We start from the raw sequence: 15,979 nt of genomic DNA on the forward strand, positions 1-15,979 counted from the left end.
CACAGGGGAAGAAGGGGTAAATGGAACATTCATACATATTGCAAAACTACAGGAGATACACTCTCCTTGGGGAGAGGTTTGCTGTATCTAACTTCACAGTGGTGCTGAAAACCTGTATGACTTCACCAAACGTGATTCCCTTAGTGACACTCCATGGTGACAGGTCTGTGGTTATCTGATTCATGTTGGTAAATACAATATCATATTTCAATTTCTAATATCATAAAAAAGACAACATAGATCAATATCTTGAAATCTAATTCTTACTTGAACAATCATTAGTTACCTTCAAAGACTTGTCTTGGCTTGTGGCTGAAGGCACCAGAAGATGTATATACAACTTTGAATTCTAACCTTCACATTTTCCAAAAAGCATTTAATATGTGGTTACCAAACATCTAAATATTTTAGTGTCTGCCAAGCACATAACTCTGAACATAAAACTACCAAAATGTTTCCAATTATGCAAAACAGGAGTGACTAGTCTAAATTTGTGGTTTATTAGAAAGATACATAATAAAAAGTTTTCAAATTATAAATTACATGTTTAAATACATGGTAAAGATAAAGTTCTACTGAAATAACAATTTTCACTTTAGATACTTTGGATAATGAAAAAGAAAAAAATATTGACCAAGAATTTGTAGTGATGTTTTCTGTGGTGGATGAAAACCTTAGCTGGTACCTGGACGACAACATTCAAACCTACTGCTCGGACCCGGAGAAAGTTGACACGGACAACGAAGACTTCCAGGAGAGTAACAGAATGCATTGTAAGATTGCCAAAGACATGTTACCTTTATCGTATTTTTCTTGACCCATTAATTCTGCTGGGTTTATTACATTATATGAATAAGTTGTTTCTAGCCTGTGGCTCTGATAACAACACATATTGGACATGCAACCTGATACTCAGCTGAACAGGTCAATTTGAAACTTTAAAGTCAGATTCACCAAATTGTTCCCAAAAATAGGGATAAAAATAATCACTTATGAATTGATGCGTATGTATGTTATATTTCTATATTTATCTTCCAAACTTATTCTAAAAATTATTTGAGATAGTTTAAAATTATTAAACTAAGAGCTTAGAATCATGCTCTCATAAAACATTGAACTATTATATATTTAGAAAAATAGTTCTAAAAGGTATTCCTCTACACATACATTGTCCCTCCTCACTTTGCATTATTTCTTCTATATTTCAGTTCATTGTATTTCTTTTAGAAATGTTTTCTTTACTGCCTAGGCTCTTATTTTATTCTCAGAGACTGAATAATGAACTCAGTAAGATTTTCTATCATTCAGAATTTGCATAAGTCAAATCCCTTAACACTAACTAGACAAATAAGTTTTAATTTCTGTTTGCTTGTTTTTAGCTTCTTCAAAATAACCTTTACTAAGAAACTGAGAATACAAGAATAATTGTACTACCAAAGCAAAAAACTAAACTTATTAAGAAAGTACAGATTTTTGTTTCCAACTTTTGCTTATTATGGCTAGAAGATCCTCTTTCCTTTCGTTAACAAAAATAGATGTTAGAAAAAGACACCCAGAATTCTAGTCTGGATGGGTCTGGTTTGGTATCTCGGCTGTACTGGGTACTTCCACAGGGCCTCCCAGAACCAATTTCCATCTCATCTCCAGGACCACTCAGTTTTAACAGTGAGCCCAAGTCTCTTTTTTCTCGAGCCATTCTGCTTCTAAACTTTTATGTCTTTGTGACTCCATTCACTGGTCCCCTGTATTTCTTCTTTCCTTCTCCATATGTCTTCTCTCTTTTTTTTAAGCTGTCAACAGAACAGTCTTTATTTTTTTTATTGCTGTTTAAGTACAGGTATCTCCATTCCCCCCACCTCTCTCCCCCACCCCACCCACCTTCACCTCCCACCCACCTTTGGCTTTGTCCATGGGTCCCTTATACAAGTTCCTTCATGACCCTTCCCCAGTTATCCTCACTCCCCTCCCCTCTGGTTACTGTCAGTTTGTTCTTTATTTCAATGTCTCTGGTTATATTTCACTTCTTGTTTGTTTTGTTGATTAGGTTCCACTTAAGGTGAGATCATACGATATTTGTCTTCTAATTTTGCCTTCCAATCTTAAAAAAAAAACTTTCTTTTTTTCTTATTACAAAATCAATTTATATTTACTATAGAAAATTGGAAAAAATTTGATAAGCAAAAAGAAATCATCCATACTACCACCATCAACACAATTAACAATCAATTACTAAATAACCATCTGTCTTTTTTGTATTCACTACTTGCGTGTATGTTTTGTATATATGTACACATCTGCATTAACAAATACAGTTTGTAACAAGAAGAGCAAATAGGCTTTATCTTCAGTGTCCTGTTCATCTGCTAGTACTGTGTTGACAAGAAACCTGAGGCTGAATTCAGGTCCAAAATTAAAGAGTGCTGTGATTGATTAGTAATGACTGATGTGGGTACAAGAGAGGGGAGAAGAGTAGTGTATGTGCCAGGTGTTTTCTATCCCAAATTGATTTCTTTCTGCAGTGGTAACTATCACTATCCCAGGTAACAATGTCTATCAGTCACAATCTCTACTCTTGACTCACAGCTGTGAATGGATATGCTTTTGGAAGTCTCCCGGGACTGTCCATGTGTGCAGAGGACAGAGTGAAATGGTACCTATTTGGTATGGGTAATGAAATTGATGTGCACGCAGCTTTCTTCCATGGCCAAACATTGACTAACAAGAACTACCGTGTGGATACAATCAATCTCTTTCCCGCTACCCTTTCTGAGGCTTTCATGGTGGCCCAGAACCCTGGAGAATGGATGCTTAGCTGTCAGAATCTAAACCATCTGAAAGGTAGGTTGTCTTTACCTAAAATTAGCTGTCAGCTAAAGAAAAAAAAGACTCATGCCTCAGTTACATTACTAATAGGGTAATCATTAGGAATCAGAAACTTAAAGCTAAATATATTGGGAATGATACAAATTTTGAACAGGTAGCTTAATTTTATTCCTATGATAGCATGCATCCCAATATAATTTTAAAAGACTGAAAGACTGAAACATAAAGTAATGAAATCTGAAAAATATATTAATTTTTGGAAAATAACAATTGTCCCTAAAAGTATAATACTGCCTTTAAAATATAATACTGTATATAGTTTCTCAGTTTTGTAAAATTTACACAACATTGTAAACACTGTAATATTTGTATATTTGTACTGTTTTTTAACTTGGTTCTATCAAATATAGCCAACTTTTTTTCATTTCTTTTTTCTTTGTATCTTTTTATTGTTGTCCAAGCCAACTTAGTTTTTATTTGAGTCAGCTATTCCGTGATTTAACTTGATAAATCCATTCTTTATCTCTCTCATATAATGTAATAAATGTTCCTAGTTTTTGAAAAATATTTGTTTGTAATACTGGCCTCCTGAAGAAATTAAGGCTTAATCTGGATCTTTGGGTATGTTCTCTGACCTCCGAACATAATCTCACCTCTCATATATGACCTTGGCAGCAGAAGGCCTCGTACGGCAGACGCCCAACCATTTTGTCTGAGAGAACAGTAACCACAGATGTTCGTGCTCTCCCCCTCCTCTACCCGACACTAGCGTTGAAAATATGGCAGAGCCTTTCTTCTTCACTTATTTATTAATGTCTTTTTTTCCTCCTCAAAAGACCTGCCATGTAAAAGCCCACAGAAACTGGTACCATATTTTTGAAAACACTAGTCATTAATATCTTTTCTCAATATTATATAGAGAAGTTTTAGAAAAACTGCTTGAATTTTCCATCAGTAGTAATTTATTTATAACGATTTCCTCTAATTTATAATACTGTTCCTGGCTATCTATTTCTTCAGTTTCCATCTGTCTTTTACAGGGCAATAGGAGAAACATTAGCTCTGTTAATACATCTATTTCTTTGTGGTTTTCAGCTGGTTTGCAGGCCTTTTTCCTGGTACAAGATTGTAAGAAGCCTTCATCAGAGGACAGTACCCATGGGAAACACATTAGACACTACTACATTGCTGCTGAGGAAATCATCTGGAATTACGCACCCTCTGGCATAGACACCTTCACCAAAGAGAACTTAACATCACCTGAAAGGTAAATAAGAAAAGAGGCTATTTTAAAAATATATATGCCTCCCCCTAAAAAATCATAAAATGTCCACTCATATACTAAAATTTTAATTGGTACCTGAAATTGAGTAACTTGACAGCTCAATTTTTTAAGTATATTTTATTCATTGTGCTATTACAGTTGTCCCATTCTTTTCTTCTCCTCTTTATTGCCCTCTGCCTACTACCCATATATTCCCTCCACATTCCCCCCACCTCATTCATGTCCATGGATTGTACATATAAGTTCTTTGGCTTCTACGTTTTCTAGACTATTCTTAACCTCCTCCTGTCTATTTTGTACCTACCAATTATGTGTTTTATTCCCTGTACCTCTTCCCCCATTCTCCACACTCCCTCTGACCTCTGATAAGCCTCCAAATGATCTCTCCACTTCTGTGATTCTGTTCCTGTTCTGGTTGTTTGTTTAGTCTGTTTTTGTTTTGTGTTTTTAGATTCAGTTGCTGATAGTTATGAGTTTGTTGTCATTTTACTGTCCATAGTTTTTTATCTTCTTTTTTTCTTAGATAAGTTCCTTTAACATTTCATGTAATATGGGCTTGGTGATGATGAACTCCTCTGGCTCAACCTTATCTGGGAAGCACTTTATCTGCCCTTACATTCTAAATAATAGGTTTTCTGGATAGAGTAATCTTGGATGTAAGTCCTTGCCTTTTATGACTTTGAATACTTCTTTCCAGCCCCTTCTTGCCTGCAAGGTTTCATTTGAGAAATCAGCTGACAGTCTGATGGAAACTCTTTTGTAGGTAACTCACTTCTCTTTTTGCTTTTTAGATTCCTTCCTTATCTTTAATCTTGGGTAATTTAATTATTATGTGTCTTGGCATGTTCTTCCTTGGGTCTAACATTTTTGGGATTCTCTTAGCTTCCTGGACACATATGTCTATTTCCTTTGCCAGATTGGGGAAATTTTCTTTCATTATTTGTTCAAATAAGTTTCAATTTCTTACTCTTCCTCTTCTTCTGGCACTCCCATGATTCACTTATTGGAATGTTTAAAGTTGTCCCAGAGGTTCCTAAGCCTTTCCTCATTTTTCTGAATTCTTGTGTCTTCATTCTGTTCCAGTTGGATATTTATTTCTTCCCTTTATTCCAAATCATTGATTTGAGTCCCAGTTTCCTTCCCTTCACTGTTGGTTCCCTGTATGTTTTTCTTTATTCCTCATTGTATAGCCTTCACTTCTTCCTTTACTTTTTGTGACCATACTCAGTCATTTCTGTGAGCATACTCCCACTGTTTTGAACTCTGCATCTGATAGGTTGCCTATCTCCTTGTTGTTTAGTTGTTTTTCTGGAGTTTTAATCTGTTCTTTCGTTTGGGCCGTATTTCTTTGCTTGGCACACCTTGTATGTTGTAAGGGGCAGAGCCTTAGGTATTTGCCAGGGCAAGGCAACCCACTTTGCTTCATTGTGGTGTTGTATGTGGGCAAGTAGTCAGAGAAGGAATGATGCCAGCTGCTTGGCTCCCACCCCAATTTCAAGAGACTAGCGATTTCTCCTGCATCACAACCCCCACAGGTTTTTAAAGCCAGAGGTTCTGAGGCCTTATGTTGCCCACAGTGGAAACCTGGGTTGTGTGGTCTGTCTCACCTTCCTGTTGTTCCTCCCAGTTTATCTGCATGTAAATGTGGGACTGCCTAGTCTGCCAGCTGCCACCTTGCCGAGTGTCCTCTCTTCCCTGGCTGCCCATCTCCACCCCCACTACCAGTCTAACTCCTTGGTTGTCAGACTTCCATTCAGTTCGATTCTCTGGTTGTTTTTTGTTTTTAAATGGGTCATTTCTGTCTTTGGTTGTACAAGGAGGCAAAGTGTATTTACCTATGCCTTCATCTTGGCCCCAGTGTCTGCTCAATATTTATTTAAGTGTTTGGGATGAGTCCAAGTTTGAGAACTCTGACCTTTGAGTCTTTTGAGTTCATGAAAAAAGATGAGTTTAAATGTTATTAAATGCTTAACAAAATCCTAAAAAAACCACTGAATACCATTAGACAGATCAATTCATTTGTTTTCCTTTCTGAAAAAACAGGATTGTACAATCCAGCATCATTAAATACATTCACAAGGTTGTGCAATCAACACTATTCATTTCCAGAAATTTCTCCTTATTTGAAATGGAAACTCTATACCCAGTAAACAGTAACTCCCCAACCACTAATATTGGGTTGGCAAAAAAATCTGTATAGTTTTTTTCCTGTAAAATAAAAGGCACATTTTTCATTTTCACCCATAACTATATTGATCTGAATATTTTGAGTATGTCAGGTATCTTCCAAGTGGTAAAACATTGACTGTGCTCAATTAATGTCGTGATCTGATTGCTATCAACTTTAACTGGTCTAGGCAACCATGAAGCATCATCCAGTGAGAAACTTCCTGCATGAAACTTCACAAACCACTTTTGACACATTTGATCAGTCACAGCACCTTCACTATACACTGTATAAATCTTTTTTGTGTTTCAGTTGCATGTTTGCCTTTCTTAAAAATAATAAACCATAATATGCCACAAATGTTGCATATCTTCTTCAGTCTTCAATATCAAAATGGCTACACAAAAATTCACCAATTTAGATAAGTTTTTTAAATGAGTGACAGCTGTCACAATAATATGACAGCTGTCACAATACAGTATAACAAAATAGTTTCAAATGAAGTTAACTAAAACTAAGCACTACTAGAGCCATCTTACAGAAAAAAACAAATGAACTTTTTGTCAGCCCAATGCTTCTGTTCTACTTTTTGTCTTTATGAATTTGCTTATCTTAGGCACCTCATACACGTGAAATCATACAATATTTGTCCTTTTTCACCTCACTTATTTCACTTAGCATAATTTTTATAAGGCTCATCCATGTTTTAGCACATTCAGAACTTCATTCCTCTTTAAGGCTAGATAATATTCCATTGTATATATACCATATTGTATTTATTCATCTATCTGTTGATGAACAGTTGGGTTGTTTGTTGTACCTTTTGGCTATTATGAATAGTGTTGCTAGGAACATTATAATACAAGCACCTTTTTAGGTTCCTGCTTTTAGTTCTCTTGGTTATACACCTGAAAGTGAAGTTGCGAGTCACATGGTAATACTTTATTTTTTTTATTTTTTTGAATGACTGGCATACTTTTTCCCACAACAGCTGCAACATTTTACATTTCCACTAGCAATATACAAGAATTAAAATTACTCTACATTCTTGCCAACACTTGTTTTCTGTGTCTTGTTTTGTTGTAATTAACTATCCTAATGGGTGCAAAGTGGTATCTCATGGTGGGTTTGATTTCCATTTTTCTTATGACTGGTGATGTTGACCATCTTTTCATATGCTTCTTGGCCATATGGAGAAATGTCTGTTCAAGTCATTTGTTCATTTATTTAATTGGGTTGTTTTGCTGTCATTGTTGAGTTATAGGAGTTCTTCAAATATTTTGGATTGTTCCCTTTATCATTATGTAATGTCCTTCATTGTCTCTTACTGTAGCCTTGGTTTTAAGGTTTATTTTGTCAGATGTAAGTATTACTACCCCAGCTTTTTTTCTTTTCATTTGCATGAAATACCTTTTTCCATCCTTTATTTGTAGTCTGTGTACATCTTTCATTCTGAGGTAGGTTACTTGGTATAATAATGGGTATAATAATCTCATGTACAATGTGCAGAAAGATGTGGGTGTGCATTGTACATGACAAAATATGATATGTATGGGTCTGGTCTTTTATCCATTCAGCTACCTATGTTTTTTGATTAGAGCACTTAAGCCATTTACATTTAAAGTGATTATTGATAGATATGTATCTATTGCCAGTTTATTTTAAAACTATTTTCCTCTGTATCTTTGTCTTTTTCTTCTTCTCCTTTCTCTTTTCTAAAAGCAATCTCTTTAACAGTTGCTACAATACTGTTTTGGTGGGAACAAACTCCTACCTGCAAAGACTCTGGTGTGGTCCTATTCGGACGCTGCCCGTGACTGGCCCTGGGCAACCTGTTTAGGGCTGTCAGCAAGTCACAGTATGTGACTCCTTCTGCTGGGCCTGGGTGTGTGCAGACAGAGAAACAAGCTGTGCACCAAGACTAGCTTTTACCAGGACTGGACCTAGCGGAGGGTCAGCTTAAGTCTCAGAACTTCCAGTGACCCACCTTCACCTGCAGGCTGTTAGGCTTAATCAGTAAAAGTGCCTCCAACTGTCCTCCCCAGCAGACTGGCTTAAGCTTCACAAAGTAGGGAGAGTGGGATTCCTGCAAGGAGGGGTTACTGCTTCTCTCCAGGCTGTTGCTGCTTGGAGTAGCGTACTCTGCCCAAGAAAGATGGCTTCTGCAGTATGGGGAATGACTGAGCACAGGGATCCTGGCAGCTTATTCTTTATCTCTCTCACCAAAGCCATCAATCCCAAATTTTCCTCAAGTGGCTCTAGTCTGCTCTGCCCTCCCTCTGCAGGAGCCCAGGGTAAGTGGCTACAAATGAAATTTCGTGTGTTGGCTCTTGAGTAGGCTCTCTGCATCTCTAGTCATCTCTCCCTGAAGCACAGAAACCCTGCTGTTTTTCAGAGCCACGTGTTATTTGGGTTCCTTTCCCAGTTCTGGTGCTCTGGGCTGGGGAGCCCAGCTTGGTGTTTAGACCCCACGCTTCTCAGGGGGATCCCACCAGCTGCTGAAATATCTCTCCAGAACTTCAGCTGCCATCTGTGGAAGCCTGGGCAGCCCTCTCACAACTCTGCCCTTCCTGCTAGTCTCATTGTAGTGATATGATTTCTTCTGTAAGTCCTTGGTTAAAAGGCTTCTCTCCAGCTACTGTTGTTAGTTATTCAGAATGTTTTTTCTATGTTAGTTGTAACTCCAGTTTTGTCCTCGGAAGAGGTTAGTGTAGCTTCCATCTACTCTGCTGCCATCTTAAATCATAAGATAGTTTAGATATTAATTCTTTATCAGATATATGCTTTGCAAATATTTTCTCCCATCTGTAGGTTTTCTTGTCACTCTCTTGATTATGTATATCCTTTAATTCACAAAAGCTACTCTTTGTACACCTCTGATGTTTTCCATAACCTCTGAGCCATTCTTCCAGTGCCAATCTTTTTTTCTACAGTCATCCATTGTGCAGTTTCAAAAATATCAATGAGATCTTGCCACCTCTCTGCTTCAAGTTTCTGCTCAAACATCACCTCTTCAGAGTAGCTTTGTTTGCCATTCAACTATTTAGAAAGGTTAGGTAATTTACTCAACAATATGCAAGTCAGACCTGGCTCAACCCAGGTCTGTGATTTCTGAAGCAGAGATTTAAGGCATAGGCTACAGAGATATCCAGATGCACTAACTCTTGAAATTGCTTTTCTAGCCCAAAAGGCTCTTTCTTATAAATTGCAGATTTGCATTTCAAACTGCTTAATTGACAAGCCACTGGGTTGAGGCTTCTTCAAATCAATATGTCCAATCTAAATCCATTCTCTTCCTCACAATTCTTTGTTGCCTTCTGTCCTTGAACAAATCATCATCCATCTATCAAGCTCCAAATCTGAGCACCATCTTCGACTCCCTCCCTCTTTCACCAATCCCTTCTTCTTCTCTCATCACATATGTTATATTCTAAATATCCCTGAAAGCTGTCTATTTCTCTCCATCCTTTTTGCCAAGACCTCTGAAGTCATCACTATCTCTCACTGAGTTTTTGAAGCTGCTTCCTGGTTTGTCTCCCTACTGCAGTCTAGCATATGCGAACACATTCTCCAGGCAGCAGCCCAAGGAATCCCAGTAAAACATGAATCCTAAACGCTTACATCTTTCAAAGCTTTCCCACTGCCCGGGGATAGAATACTGAAAGCCTTAACTGGTTCCTCCTGCTCACCCCTCATTCTCGGTTCCTTCCCTGCCCTCCATGCTGTACTGCTGTCACACTGTGTGCTGTCCTACAGGCTGTTTCTTGTTTATCAGCACCTGCCCCATTCTCCCACTACACACACTTCACCTTTTTAATTCTACTTCTCTTCTAGATAGTTTTTTAAAAGTCACTTCCTCTGAAAAACCTTTGAGAGCCTCTTTCCAAAACTTTCCCCAACGCCAGGAGAAATAATACGTTGTGCTAATTACATGTTATCGCATTGATGGGTTCATAGTCTGTCTCCTCTGATAGATGTCAGGTTACTGTGCAGAGTTGGGTCCTGCTTGCTTATGGTTATGTCATCAGCACGTCATGGAGTTCCTGGCAAACAGCAGGTGTTTAATACATTTGTCCAATGAAAGAAAAGGTGAATGGGTGATTTTGTGAAGTCAGATGTCTTTCTAAGATTGAATTTCTTCATTTGTAAAATAAGAAGACTATTACAAACTTTGTTGCACTCTCATATGAGCACCCGGTTGGTGCTAACATGCAATAAGTAGTAGCTACTGTATTTTAAAACATTGCACAATTTAAAGATTAAGTTTTTTAAAAATCTTTTACTTATTTATTTTCAAAGAGAGGGCAATGGAGGGAGAAAAAGAGGTATAGAAACATCAATGCAAAAAATACTGATGGGTTGCCTCTTGCATGCACCCCAACCAAGAACTGAACTTGCAGCTCAGGCATTTACCCTGAGCAGGAATCAAACTGGCAGCCCTCCACTTTGCAGGAGAAGCCCTAACCTAACTGAGCCACACTGGTCAGGAGGACTCAGTTTTTAAAATTCTCTTTTGTCCTCACCCAAGGACACTTTTTTCATGGCTTTCAGAGAGAGAAGTCTGGGGAGAAAGAGAGAAACATCGATGTAACAGAGAAACATTGAGTAGTTGCTTCCCCTTGGCTTCCTGACCAGGAATCAAACCCACAACCTTTCAGTGCACAGGATGATACTCCAACCAACTGAGCCACACTGGCCAGGGATAAAGATTTAATTTTATTTTTATTTTTTATTTTTAACAACAACAAAAATGTATTTTTTAAATATATGTTATTGATTACAATACTACAGTTGTCCCAATTTTTCCTTTTTGTCTCCCTTTTCCCAGTACCCCCTTCCCTCCAGCAATCCCCCACCCTACACCCTTAGTTCATGTCCATGGGTCATGTATGTAAGTTTTTTGGCTTCTCCATTTCCTATACTATTCTTAACCTCACCCTGTCTGTTTTTTTTGCCTACCAATTTATGTTACTTAATCCCCGAACCTTTTCCCTCATTCTCCACCTTTCCCCTCCCTGCTGATAATCCTCCAAGTGATCTCCATACCTGTGATTCTGTCCCTGTTCTGGTTGTTTGCATGGTTTGCTTTTTTAGATTTCATTGTTGACAGTGGTAAATTTGTTGCCATTTTAATGTTCATTATTTTGATCTTCTTTTTCTTAAACAAGTCCCTTTAACATTTCATATAATAATGGCTGGTGATGACAAATTCTTTTAGCTTTACCTTCTCTGAGAAGCACTTTATTTGCCCTTGCATTCTAAAGGATAGCTTTGCTGGATAATCTTGGTTGTAGGTCCTTGCTTTTCATCACTTTGTGTATTTCTTGCCAGTCCCTTCCAGCCTGTAAAGATTTTTTTTGAGAAATTACCTGACAGTCTTAAGGGAACTCCTTTGTAAGTAACTCTCTGCTTTTCTCTTGCTGCTTTTTGGCATTTTAATTTTGATGTATCTTGGCGTATTCCTCATTGGGTCCAACTTGTTTTGGACTCTGGGTTTCCTGGACTTCTGTGTCTATTTCCTCCACTAAATTAGAAATTATTTTTTCATTATTTTTTCAAATAAGTTTTTGATATCTTCTTCTTCTCCTTCTGGAGTTCCCCTATGATTCAAATGTTGGTACATTTGGAGATGTCCCAGAGCTTCTTATTCTATCCTCTTTTTTTTTATTGTTTTTTTCTTTCTTTCTTTTTTTTTTTTTTTTTGCTGTTCTGGTTGAATGCTTTTTTCTTCCTTGTGTTCCAAATTGTTGATTTGATTCTCAGTTTCATCCTCTCTACTGTTGAGTCTCTATAGATTCTTCATAACTTCACTTACCATAACCTTCATTTCTGCTTGGTTCTTTTTTATGTTGTTGCTGTACTCAATGAGTTCTTTGAGCATCCTGTTCACCAGTGTTTTTTTTTAATATATTTTATTGATTATGCCATTACAGTTCTATTTCCCTTCATTCCCTTCACCCTGCACACCTCTCCCCCACCATTCCCCGCCTTTAGTTTATGACCATGTGTCTCAAGTTCTTTAGATTCTATCACCAGTGTTTTTAACTCTGTATGTGATAGGTTGGTTATCTCCATTGTGTTTAATTCTTTTTTTTTTTTTTGGAGTTTTATTCTGTTCTTTCAATTGGACCATATTTCTTCCTCTTCTCAATTTGGCAGCCTCCCTGTGTTTGTTTCTGTGTATTACGTAGAGCTGCTTTGACTCTCTCTCTCAGTAACATGGCCTGTTGTAGAAGAGTGGACCTATAAATTGCGTGAGGTAGAACTTCAGGTGATCACCAGGGTGGGGCAACCCATTCCCCTGCATTGTTGCTCTGGGGGAGGGCTCAGAGAGGACACAGTGTCACTTCCTGGCTTCTAGAGGTTCGCCTGGGAGGAATATGTCTCCCAGCACTCCCTCTGTCTCCATTCTCCTCACTTTCTCTCTGTATGCCACTTGGGCCCTTCCAGCTTCAGTTCTGGTGCTGAATCCCAAAGTGGGTAGGTCTGTATAAGTCCTGAATCAATGTGGGCCCTTTAAAACAAGTGTCCTGATAATCCAGCAGTTTATTCCACCACTCCAACGCCCATTGGTTTTTACAGCCAGAAATTATGGGGATTTATCTTCCTGGCATTGGAACCTTGGGCTGATGGGTAGCCTGATCCAGGGCTAGGATCCCTTGTTCCTGAAGTATCCCTCCTGATTTTTAACCACCACACATGAATGTGGGACTACCCATTCCACTGCCTCTCTGTGCCATTCCTACAGGTCCACACCACTCCTACAGCTACATGCCACTTCTGCAGCCCCGGAACCTCTCCACCTCTCTACCTCTTTCCACATCTTATGCCTCCTATCTGTCTGGATGAATGTGGCTTCCTTAAATCCTTTGTTATTGGACTTCCATATGGCTTGATATTCTGATGATTCTAGGTGTTACTTGTTTTGTTGTCTAGATGTAATTTTTCTATAGTTGTGCTAGGAGGCAAAGCATTTTTACCTATGCCTCCATCTTAATCTGATTCAAGTAAAGATTAAATTTCAGAATAATTTATTAACCATCGGGAGCCGATATGGGCCTTCTTAAATGATTATTTTTTGCCTGACTTGGAAAAATGGAACTTCTTTGCATTGATTCTCCATTCCTTAACTGAACATCCCTCTATAAAGTGGCCTAGTCTGTCTGAGTGTTTAGTAAATCATGGGTGATAGTTTTCTCGAAGCACTGGTCAGAATTTTTCCCTTCAATCAGTATCCTATGTGAATACCCACTTTCTATTTAATGCTTCAACTCCAGTATTAAACACTTTTCATTTTGGCAGTGCTTCAGAGGTATTTTTTGAACATGGTCCTACCAGAATTGGAGGCTCTTATAAAAAACTGGTTTATCGTGAGTACACAGATGCCTCCTTCACAAATCAAAAGGAAAGAGGCCCTGAAGAGGAACATCTCGGCATCCTGGGTGAGTCCATGCAGAACATGAATGACCATTGTGCTCTTCCCCTGGGCTATCTGAACCTCAGAAAGAACAGAGACTTCAGGACCTACAGCATGCGTTCTACATAAAAAGTAGGGATATAGAAGATCAATCATCAGTAACATGCATCAGTTAATTTACTTTTCCACATGCAAGTTACCAACAGTAAATCTTCATCATTAAAAACCATGCTGGCTTCAAACGATGATTTTCTTTTTTGTCAAAGAGGTAAGAGAAATTGTGCATGTAGGTGAGTTGTTTAAATAGACAATGAAGCTATTAGCCCCTGCCCTTAGCTAAAGATACATTGCCTTAGAAATAAACTCCAGACTATTAATAAGGCGGGCTGTGCTGGTCTGAGAGCCTTTGGTAGACTGCCCTCAGGCAGAGCCCAAAGACCTGTCCTTGCTTAGGCACTGAGGCGAAACAGCAGAGTGGGTGCATACAGACTGTCTCCACCCCTCACCTAGTAGCTCTGTGACCTTTGACAGTGCTCAATTTTCTGTGCCTCTTCCCTTTCTATAAAATGGAAATAATAAAAATAATAATCCTTATCTCTAAAGCCGTCGTAAGGATTAAATGAGTTAGTTCACCTAAACACTCCAAAAAGCACATAGGAAGCTCTTAATAAGTAGCATTTTACATATTACATAAAATACTTATGTACTATATATCTATGTTTTATTCTATATTTGGTGATAGTAAGAGTTTTGGTGATGGAAAATTCACAGCAGTGTTACTCTTCACATCCAAGAAAATTGAATTTATCCTCTTTGGATAGTCAGAGTTTATAGCCCCCCTCAACTCTTGTAAAGAAAAACACCCATCTAGCCAACAGAAGACTCAGATGAGGAGAGCTTGGACCCTCTGAACAATGTCTTGTAGATTAATAAAGCTTGTGAACTGACTTGGATAAAATGATAACAAATTTCACTAACCTGAAGCTGAGCGGACAAGCCCAGCTCATTTCTTTCCAATCTCATCATGTCAAACTGATAATGAGTTCCTAAAATCCAACCTTTCTATTTGCCACACCAATAAGCATGTTGTTCACAGTGGTTCTTGCCAGAAGACGAGCCAAAGAAAATATTTTGTATGTTACATACCAAAAAGGATAACAATTCTCTTTGTCCTTAGGTCCTGTCATTTGGGCAGAGGTGGGAGACACCATCAAAGTCACCTTCCATAATAAAGGAGCATATCCCCTCAGCATTGAGCCAATTGGAGTAAGAGTCAGTAAGAGCAATGAGGGCACATACTATGCCTCTAACCCTGAAAGTGAACGTAAGTATATTGCTCTGTAACCAATCAACAATGTTTAATAACCCACTGTGCCGCCCACCTCAGGAAAACTGTCCCACAAAAACTGAAGGCAGGACTTCTGAGAAAACTGCTCATATACCATCAGGAAGCAAATACACCTCTTCTCCTACCATTTCCAATTGAGTGATGGAAATTTGTCCTGTCTTAATTAGATGATTATTGACAATGCTGCCTGTCACTTACTTGGACTATATCAATTATACATTTCTGGAGTATTATTTGGGTGATTTTTTAATTTTAAAAATGTTCTTGTAATTATAAGAGTATTAGGTACTCACTTTGGAATATTTTAAAAATGTAAAAAGGTACCACTCAAAATATTATCCATAGTTCTATATATAACCACTACTATATTTTTATACAATTCCTCTACTCTTTCATCTGTGGATGTAAAATATAATGTATATTTAAATATACATTATATTTTACATCCATATTTTACATATGGTTGAGGTTGTAATATATACATATACCTATCACTATAATTTTGTACCCAGAGTTTGTTTTCTTTTCATTATAAGTATTTTATAAATGTGATTTTAATGATACAAAATATTCCATCATATTAATGTATTTAGGTATTTTTATGTGAAGGGTGACCAATAAAGACTAGTAGCTTTGCCACCACTTGCGGTGTGACTGTGAGCAAGGTAGTTGGCCTTTCTAGCCTCAGTTTCCTCAAATGTAAAATTGGAAGATATGAACAGGATCATCAACAAGCACTCTTTCAGTTATAAGATTATTTTCAGTTTAGTTTTGTTCAATAGAAAAATTCATTGTGAGGCAATGCTTGCCTTCAAGAAGGTTAAGTTCTGTTTGGGTGGGGGTTGGGGATACACACAACAAAACATGCAAAGTGCTAGAGATATTCTTAGAGCCATGAGAGCAAAAGAGGGCACTGTCTTAGTCCATTCAGGCTATCAC

General features: G+C 37.8%; 1 protein-coding gene across 3 annotated transcripts in view; it reads left to right on the plus strand.

The window, feature by feature from the left end:
- The window catches only part of CP (ceruloplasmin), an 81,689-nt gene that overhangs the window by 18,295 nt on the left and 47,415 nt on the right, over nt 1–15,979 (plus strand). For all 3 annotated transcript variants that reach the window (XR_008392040.1, XM_053667228.1, XM_053667229.1), the window contains exons 4-8: nt 600–773; nt 2,584–2,838; nt 3,919–4,090; nt 13,578–13,717; nt 14,870–15,016. Coding sequence is in view for 2 of the 3 variants with exons in the window: in XM_053667228.1 (XP_053523203.1) it covers nt 600–773; nt 2,584–2,838; nt 3,919–4,090; nt 13,578–13,717; nt 14,870–15,016 (888 nt within the window). In the remaining variant the exon portion in view is untranslated. The remainder of the gene's footprint in view (nt 1–599; nt 774–2,583; nt 2,839–3,918; nt 4,091–13,577; nt 13,718–14,869; nt 15,017–15,979) is intronic.

Source organism: Artibeus jamaicensis, unplaced genomic scaffold (genome assembly GCF_021234435.1).
Source record: "Artibeus jamaicensis isolate MK-2021 breed Jamaican fruit bat unplaced genomic scaffold, CSHL_Jam_final contig_466, whole genome shotgun sequence".
Lineage (NCBI taxonomy): Eukaryota > Metazoa > Chordata > Mammalia > Chiroptera > Phyllostomidae > Artibeus > Artibeus jamaicensis.